Raw genomic sequence first — 9555 nt, forward strand, 5'->3', positions numbered from 1 at the left:
GAATATGATCCCTAGTAAACGGTCATGGCTAGAAGGGATCCAGCGTTTGTCAGAATGTGCTTTTTGTAGCCAGTTTAGGAGAACTTACGCAGTAGGTTAGAATTAACGTGCCAGTTGAGAATTAGGATAAAGTCAGGAAAAGGGTTAGGGTTAGTTAAAAAAACAACTTTTGATGTAAATTTCACAAAAGCTGGATCCCATTTAGACATGACCTCACCCCACAACTGACTCACCTATTGTCCAATCACAAAAAGGACCATGGTTTCTGGTTACTTGGAAACTGTTGCTTTGGAGATGATATTTGAACGCTAGTTTATTTGACACTCGGGGGGTTGAGGGGCACTTTTCGTAATTTGTAGCCTATTCAAAAGAGACTTGATAGTTAAAAATAGATTTAAAAAAAGAGTCTTGCGTAAATAGAAAATGCCTGTTAAGTCAGTTCCCCTCGCCTCTGTGAACATGGGACCGCAGTCTTGGCGAGATGATACGATGCACTCTATAAGGCGAGCGGAACACTTGGTGCGGCAAACCCACGCAGGACGGCCGGGGTCTATCAGCCGTGCGCGGAGCTGTAGCGCCACCGCGTTAACCCCGAGGCGCACAGACACAATTGAAGTGGTTGGAGGTGGTGATACTCATGATGCTTTGTGCAAGAATAAAGTCAGACCCCAAAACACAGGGACAATGGTGAGAGTTTAATATTTTAAAGTTATGATGAATTCAATTAATAGTGAATGAATGTGCACTATTTTAAATCATGTTGGCTATATAAGCTTTAGCCTAAAATGTATGTTGGTGGTAATTGCTGTTTTGCGAAATGATGCAATCACAGTTTATGAAATTAAGTTATATATTGTTGTATATGTAGACTTCAATGTCATTATCTTATGTCATGTTTAGTTCCCGTATGCTACCACCACCACATGTGTGGTCCCGTTTCCCCCTCCCTGCTTCCGAGAGCAGTGTGCAGAGGCCAGTGTCGGGGTAGCAAGGGAGTACATGCGCAGTGTGAGGGAAATGGAGGGCGAGATACGTCGACAAGCTGGCCGGGTGGCACATGAATGCATTAAACTGGAGCGGGAGAGAGGCCTCCTGGAGAGGATGCTGAGGAGCCTGAGGTGTGAAACGCTGATCAACAAGAAGAGTGTGGAGGGAAGGACCATAAGACCAGCTACTACTGAGACTGTGAGTTCAGTGTGTGCAGTGCATGTGTCACAACTTAATTTATTTGTGTTAATTTCATATTTCCACCTGACCCCAAGTTATTCTGCCCAGTATTGCTTTGCTGGACTACATTAGGCCTATATGTATTCCAATCTACTGTATGGCTATGAGAAAACAATACTTCAGATGATTGTTCTGTTTCCAGGGCAGAGACGGAGCAGATCATTTACTGGAGTGTGAGAAGAGAGAACTCACTGAGCTGAAACAGGAGCTGGAGAGCACTCTGAGGAGCACACTAGCACAACTACAGGTGATGACATCTAACTGCTAGAGGCCAGGTTACTGTAAAAACACGATGACAAATGCTAATGTGCACAGGTCTTTATAAAATAAATGTGATTGGTCGCATTCTCTTTTTATGGTTTTCAATGGATACAGGTGCATAGAGTTATGATTATGCCTATTCAAGAAAGTTGTCGAGATATCCCTTGATTTGCTATTGATATACCCGTTAAAAAAAAGAAGCCCTTATTTCTCTCTCTCCCCTTGCCGTGTATAGACCCTGGGTCAGTGCAGTAGGCAGCTGTTGGACTGTGCCAGTGAGAGAGCGCGTGTTCTAGAGCTTCTACCACACACTGGCTCTGGCTCTCACTCCGCAGGGGGACGGGGAACTCCCTCCCAAGGCCTCATAAAACTACCAGAGCCAATCGGCCCCTTCACTCCAGGTGCTATGTCAATAACATACTGTTCTAGTGTAACACAGTTTATGGCACTGCATTGACGTCACCTTGTCCCATATAGTGCCTATTGTGGTTACACTTTGTTTTATTGTCAGTGATTCACCTAGTTTTTGTCTTAGACGCGACATGGTGACAGTGTAATTGCATAATAGTTACATACCGTAATTTCCGGACTATAAGCCGCAACTTTTTTCCCACGCTTTGAACCTCGCGGCTTAAACAATTATTTTTTTTTGAAAGGAGATGACTTCAGTGGTTTCAGTGCACAGGAGGAGGAAGATAGTGACCAATGACTTTCTTGGTAGGCTACTGTTTACTGCAGATTTTTTATTTTTTGTTACAAGCCATGTTTCGTTAAAGCCTGTGTAAAGTTCATTTGTTTCAATGTACCGGTAGGCACCTGCGGCTTATAGACATGTGCGGCTTATTTATGTTCAAAATATATATATTTTTTTTAATTCAGTGGGTGCGGCTTATATTCAGGTGCGCTCAATAGTCCGGAAATTATGGTAATAGCCACTCATTTATTTATTTGGGATTTATTTAAACCAGCAGCTGTAGGCTTACCATTTGCTAGTTAGTCCCACAAATTGCCAATTTCTACTATACACTCTTAGCGGATACTAGGCAAATATCAGCTGAAACAGGTCTGAAAAATAAAGAATTACCAATATCTTTCCCTTCTCAGAATGTAAGCAGGTTCTGGAGTCTTCCACTCTGGCTGTGAACCAATCACAGCTGCTACGAGAAAACATCAGGCAGATGATTGGCAATGCCATCGCCAGGCAAAAAGCGGCCCATCGTACTGTCAATGACGCCCTGGTGAAGAAAATAGCTGAGACAGTCACTCTGAAGGTACAGCATGGGACATACGATAGTATTTAACATTTAAAAGTCAAAATAGTAAAACTCTCATTCTCTCGCACAGCAAAACCTCACAACTATGTCTGCAGCCACCAGGCAGGCCATTTTCCGCAAACAGAGGCAGCTGAACTGCATTCGTCACAGCCATGACAGAGCACTGGTCAGTATGTGAGTGGGACTGTCTGTAAGCTTTGTCATGGATAAGCATGTGCATTGGAGATAGTGTCTGTATCTGTGCTTATTTGGTAAAGAAAGAGCCACTAACGTTGGTGTAATGGTTGGTTGGTTGTAATGTTGATAGTGGGTGACTTCACTACTCCACCCCTATCTTCCTATGTTGTCATGTGTTTTCCAGGGCCCTGAGTACAGTGGGGATATACTTTCCAGAGAGAAACTGAACAGGCCTATAGTAAAGGTTTACCACAGACACCCTGGGACCCAGTTACCTGAGGCTGCTCATCTCATACAGGTAACTAACCACCTTCCTCTAAAAATGAACATGAATGACACTTTCTCTTATTATGTACTTGGCCATTTACTGTAGTAGACTCATATTTCTGTGCAAGTCTTCCATTGACATCAATGCATGATTTATGCAGTTGTCGAGTTTAGTGCTTGCTCTCATGTTTGAATTCAGCCCTCTGAGTCTTGTGTTTTTCTCTCAGGGTAGTTCTGTGTTGAGACACTGCCTGCAGTCCTCTGAAGAGGAGCTCTCCAGGCTGCAGGGCACGTGTCTGCAGCTGGTGGCCAACCTGCACGGCAAGAGGGCCGCAGAGCAGGTGGACTCTGCTGTGGTCAGGCTGCGGCGGCAGCTGGTCGACAGACGAGCAATGCCCACTTTCCTCCAACAGGGGTTGTACTAAACTCATTATGTAGTGCATGACTCAATTCATCTTTCCCTCAATGTTTCCTCTCTCTTTGGCTCCTTCTCAAAATGCATTGGAGGAGAAGATCAGAGGGAAGAAAGATCTAAGGTTCATCTTCCCTCTGATCTTCTCCAATGCGTTTTGAGAAGTAGATGAGGAATCAAGGAAAGAGAAGAGCCCGAATCTATAGTTGTATACAAACGGCATGTGTGTTTTCTCCAGGATATGAAGTGAAAGATGGACCGATGTGCTGAAAAGGGACCATTTAAACAAGATATTAGGAAGGTGTGTTTTTCAACCTAGTCATGTGTGGCATCCCAACCCTCGATTAACCACATTTCTGTATTACACCATTAATGTGTACTTGAAATAAACAAACAGTATTTCTCTGCAAACTCAGCCCCATTGCTTATTGTTTGGGAGTCCCTTAGAGCAGAAATGTGCATGGGTTTCATTGGCATGTACTTGATCTCCTTGTCGTACTGCCATTTTGTACAGCTTGGCATCTATATTGCGAATTGAATATGTTCAGCATAGACTGCATTAGAATCACAAACAGTTTACTGCACTGTTTATGTTCAACGTCACTTGTGAATATATGTACACTGTTAAAGTCCAGTCTCCATCGCACCCTCCTCTTCAGTCCGAGTCACAAGACGACAAGTCACTTGACAGTCCTGCCTCTAAACTTCATGTCTTTCATTAAGAAATATGGGATGATTCAATAAGCCTCTTCTTTAGTGAGCGGTTACAAAATACTTGTATAAAGGTCCTCTATACACGTCAAAGCAGTACTGTAGATTTCAGCAATATATTTCTGTATCTTCCTTGCAATACACACTATTTAACTGAATACTCAGATAGTTTGTTTCTACTTTAGTATTTATGCAGATTCCAGTGTACACTTTACAATCAGCCATGGCGGAGGAGTGACTTCAGTCTTATCACTGGGCGGATAATGTCCTAATTGAATCAGATGTGTTGGGGTGGGGAGATAATTAAGGTAGTATCTAGGAAAACGAGAGGCTATCTTCAGATCTGAGCAGACGATGCATGAAGAGAGAGAAGACTAAAAGTACTGGCATAATACCATAGGTTTGTACAGACGCATCCCCCAAAAGGACTACATCAACACATTTTACTGGATAAGAGAAGGTTGCAACAAGTTATTGTTCTTTAGATGATCTAGATAACGAGAAGACAGAAAGGTCTTGAGGAGCTGGGAAAGCAGTCAAATCAAAGGGAATACAGGATATTGTCTTCGTTTGGAGAGAGACAAAAAAAACAAGTGATGTCGCAGCTTCTATGCCATCTGCTTTTACTGTGTCTGGTACCACCTGTGGGTAAGTGGAAGAGAAGGGAGTTAGAAACGGAATACTTATATTGCAATGTATCATATACTGTGTTTGTGTGTGCGTGCATGTGTGTTTATGGGAGAAGCTAATTGGTGTTGAGTTTTGTATATTGACTTGTGCATTATTACATTAACAGCATTGTTTAAGCCCCTCCCACCCATTTCCACCATAAGACTTTAGCTTCTTCCTTAGGTAATATTGACAGTGAAGATTATTAATCAAAAATCTCTCCTATCCTTCAGTCCCTGCGCCAAACCTTCGTTTTACTTTGTTCTTAGTGTAATCAATATCTTTCTCTTTCAGTTCCTCTGTTTTGCTACACCTGTGTTTTCCCTGCCATCTCCCCACTGGACTGTATCAAGTTCCCTCAGAAGTGTCCTCCAGGTCAGCTATGTCTGTCCAGCAAAGCTGTGGGGGAGCGCGGTGAGAGCTCCTTTAGTTACATACATTGTGTTTGTGTTCCCGCATGTTTCTGCTTGAGTATGTCCACCTGAGTGTGTACTAATAACACCGTCAATGTAACTCTAACTCGGTCATAAACACCTTTAATCTACAGGAGAATTCAGTGTGACGCTGTATGAGAAGAGCTGTGTCCTCTCAGCCCTGTGTGGCCTGACTGGTGAGAAGTACGCCATGGGCCTCAACTTCACCTTTACCAATGAATGCTGCTCCACCCACCTGTGTAATGGAGCCGCAGCCCCCTCTGCCCTCTACTGGACTGGCTCTGCTCTCTCTCTCCTCTCATTCACTCTCTCACTGTGATTTACCCATTTTTAAATATAATGCCACTGCCGCTAAATTCACAAGGAAAACATTCAGTTGGCTAGCGTCGTCGAAACGTTTCAGATATAAATGATGAATAGAGCTGGCATGATTCCTTGTTCTAATTGTCGGAGAGGCATGTTTGTTATACACACCGTATTTCTATCTGTCCGTTCCAAAACGTTGTATTCTGCTGAATGTGGCCCAGGTGTTTAACACAAATGTGTGCTTTCTCTACATTAAAGATATTGTCCATTGAACTGACCATTTTCTAGAGATGAGCAAACACACACATGTTTTTTTCTCAAGTAATGTAAAAAATAATGTGCTTAACACTTCTTTTACATCTAGGCATATAATTAACAATATCCCACATTTATCTGTCATCAAAGTTGAAAATGAGAGCTAACAATGTACAAACCATTCACTGTATGGATAATAACTTGTCTGGATATAATCTATAATTGTCTATTTGTATTTTCTTCATTTTTATAGGCCCTGACTATTTTTGTCTAGTCTATCAAAACTTTTAGGCAGGCATAATCATCTATTATAATATTTGAATCCAATTTATCTAATATTTTCCCTGCAGTTCAACAGTCCTCGGTGGCACGAGGTCTCCAACAGCTGTTTTTGATTCTGCCTCATACTGCAAGGAATATTGCGCGTTCACGTTCTAGTTGGAACTAGGAAACTTGGAAAAATTCGACTTGCCAACTGGTTGTACACGTGCGTTGATCAACGAATCAGCAAGTCGGAAATGTCTAAGTTTCCTAGTTCCGACTAGTATTTGAACGCGGCATACCTATGGCTATGAATTGACGCAGGGCCTGATTTTGCTCGAGTTATTGTACAATTTTGGTACAGGAATATAGATATGTTTTATATTTTCAACTTGGCCTTTTTGTTCCTTTTGCATTCTCTAAGAGCAGAGGGAGGCTCAAATGAACGCCAGTCATTTATAAAACCTTCTGTGAAGGTATTACTCGCCGAAGACTCACCATCTTACCTCGAACTACCTGTGTTCCAGCACTCAAGGGTGCCGCTGGTAGACAAGGAACATTTCTCTCCAGTCCGTGGAACTGGACACGAACAATTACCGGATAAAGTTAGGAAAATCCTGATCCCGGTGTACCCAACACAGAAGCCCTCTGGTCCAAAAAGTCAATCCCGCGAAGTGATAACACTTTGTAACATCAACAAGATGTTCGTGCAGGTAAAGAAAAACATTTTGGGCTCCGGAGGTTCACCGTCTCAACTGACACTCGGAACATGCCAAGCCAATAAATCTACAAAAGATTCCCTCATCTTCGAATACGACCTCGGCCTCTGTGGGAGCAAGCGCTCGGTAAGGTTTGTCAGCATTCATAGGCCTACATTTCCCAGAAATACCTTGTTGATATTGACACAGGCCTACTTATTTTCAATAAAACAGCTCGTAAATAATCGTGTGGCCTACTCCAACACTCTCCGATATGACCCTCCGAAGCTCAAAGGGCCTATCAGACGAGCTGCACCATTCACCCTGCGAGTTGTCTGTCACTTCAACAGGTGACTTGCAGTATTCACACTATTTAATGATGGATTGATGTTTACCTTGAGTTCATGTCACTGGAGGAGTTATCATTCCATACAAAGAAAACGATATCAATGATAGCAGGTTGGCACAACATTTAAAAGTTGATTTATAGTCAATGCCAATTATTTACATTTGCTTATTTCTTTCCAGATATCATTACTCCTACAAAATAGGCTACATGCTGAATGTGGTACACAAGGTGTCAAAAGCAATGAAGAACAGAATCCGTTCCATGCTCACTGCACGTAATGGTAGGGTATAGATGAGCCATTGATCTACAGTAAATGAGTAGTCCTCATGTTATAGAATGTACTTAAATGAGCCCTCAGGTAATTGAAAGATCTGACTACTCATTCTCTCTCCCTCAGCTCAATGGAAGAGACTTGCCCCATCCGATGGGTACTCTATGGGAAAGCCCATGTACTTTCAGGCTGAAGTGCCTTCCATGTCTAAAGATGGACGTCTCTATGTCCACTCGTGTAATGTGACCATTAAGCGGTCACACTCCTCTACGCCTCAGTTTGCTGTCATTGACAATTTTGGGTAATGTAGACATACAGTATGCCAGATCACTTCTATCAGTATCATTTGCACAGTACTTTGCTTTTAAAGAGGCAATCTGTAGCTGGAACAATAACAAAGAAAACCCCCGCCCATGTTTTGGCAAAAATCTGAGGGATGCGGCTGGAGAAATGTAACCACTCTCAAATTCATAGAGTGAGCAATAGATGCAAGTACTGACCATCTATGACATCCAAATGATAGTTTTGGGTTCTGATGTTGTACCACAGTTGTACTAGGCTCATGCAGCATTGATAAGTTATATTCTTCAAGAATATATGGGTACATATCATTCATTTCTAACTCCAAAAATGAATGTAGCAATTGCAGATTGACCCTTTAAAAAAAAAAAAGAACTTGGATTTAACAGTAATCTATTTTCTGCTCAGGTGCATGGTTGAGAGCAGAAACAACAGTGGCTCCAGATTCATCCCATATAAAAGGAATGTTGTGAGGTTTACCATGGATGCCTTTCTGTTTCAGGGAATGACAGCAGGGCAGGTATGTTAAGGCTGCACTCCGTTCCTAATATACAGTAACCATAGTCAACTGAGCAGTAGTTGAACTTGAGTGCTATGCCCTCATTAGATTTCCTATGCAATACATGGCCTTCATCAAGCGTTATAACTACTGAGCTTAATCTTTTTCTTTCCCTTGTCTATGCAATTCATTTTACTGAGGTCCTCTGACACTACATTGCACTGGAAGTAGTATGTACATAAGTATGCAAACTAGATTCTGTGCCACATTTGAATCAGCCCGAGCCACCTCTTCGGCCACAGCAGCTCTACATGCACTGTGCTATGTCTGTGGGGAGGTCTGTCCCCTCTTCAACTGCGAAGGCCTGCACTTACGATTCTGCAGCAGGAGGGTAAGCCCTGGTAATACTGAAGCTGTTTGATACTTTATCCATATAGGCCCTGCAAAAGATGATAGACAACCATGAATAATAGAAAAAAGACTCATGTTGCTCTGATGCATCTTGGTCTGGTCCAATCAGATGGAAGGAGCTGTATGGAGCTTCTTCAGTCTGCTCCTGTTGTGAGTCCACGTGTAGCTCTGCTGTCCCCTCTGGTGAGTACTGTGACTACAAGTGTATCTTTGCATTTACTTACTGTTGGGTTTTGTGAGGTTGTTTTGGTCGAGTACTTTTTTGCATTTGTGAAGATGGCCTCATTATGATATGAATCATTTTTATTTGGAAAGCCATTTTCAAACATTTACACACAAGCCTTAGCCTGTCATCATCAATGAGTATCCATTTATTCAGTCTGTGTCGGTGAGGATATTTGGCATCTAACTTGCTCTGTGTACTCTAGCCACCACCAAGATGGTCACCAGCAAGTCGTGGTCGGTGGAATACCGCACAAAGCCTGCTCTGACCCAGGAGGTGACGACAACCTCACAGCCCGAGACCGTGGTGGAGGGGCAGTTAGGTGTGAGGCAGGTGGAGAGACTTAAAGAGAGGCCTGTGAAGGGATTTGCTGTCGTGGAAGTGGAGCAGGTCTCTGAACCACACAGAACATTCGAGGAGTTCTTTGGTGTGGACAAATAGACAGCAAGTGTGGTCACTGCCCAATGTTCATGTCGATAATTCATTTTGGCAATAAAACAAATTACTGATACACCATCTAGTTAATATTTTTGTCAGTTAAAATTATCAA

General features: G+C 42.6%; 3 protein-coding genes across 3 annotated transcripts; all 3 read left to right on the forward strand.

Moving 5' to 3' along the window:
• The first annotated feature begins 301 nt into the window (after positions 1-301).
• tektl1 (tektin like 1) lies at positions 302-4033 on the forward strand. The gene is made up of 8 exons (XM_014169982.3): positions 302-687; positions 901-1185; positions 1370-1474; positions 1724-1889; positions 2593-2759; positions 2833-2928; positions 3124-3237; positions 3434-4033. The coding sequence occupies exons 1-8, from the start codon at positions 424-426 to the stop codon at positions 3629-3631; spliced, it is 1395 nt and encodes a 464-aa protein (XP_014025457.3). The 5' UTR covers positions 302-423; the 3' UTR covers positions 3632-4033.
• A 501-nt stretch (positions 4034-4534) lies between these two features.
• On the forward strand, positions 4535-6011 carry lypc (ly6 domain containing, pigment cell). The gene is made up of 3 exons (XM_014169989.3): positions 4535-4977; positions 5293-5412; positions 5546-6011. The coding sequence occupies exons 1-3, from the start codon at positions 4926-4928 to the stop codon at positions 5749-5751; spliced, it is 378 nt and encodes a 125-aa protein (XP_014025464.1). The 5' UTR covers positions 4535-4925; the 3' UTR covers positions 5752-6011.
• Positions 6012-6533: 522 nt separating this feature from the next.
• LOC106582366 (zona pellucida sperm-binding protein 3) lies at positions 6534-9446 on the forward strand. The gene is made up of 8 exons (XM_014165426.3): positions 6534-7099; positions 7187-7302; positions 7481-7581; positions 7699-7873; positions 8281-8392; positions 8650-8762; positions 8892-8965; positions 9211-9446. Exons 1-8 carry the CDS (start codon positions 6629-6631, stop codon positions 9444-9446), a joined length of 1398 nt encoding a protein of 465 aa, XP_014020901.3. The 5' UTR covers positions 6534-6628.
• Positions 9447-9555: the final 109 nt, after the last annotated feature.

Source organism: Salmo salar, chromosome 02 (assembly GCF_965601325.2).
Source record: "Salmo salar chromosome 02, fSalSal1, whole genome shotgun sequence".
Taxonomy (NCBI): domain Eukaryota; kingdom Metazoa; phylum Chordata; class Actinopteri; order Salmoniformes; family Salmonidae; genus Salmo; species Salmo salar.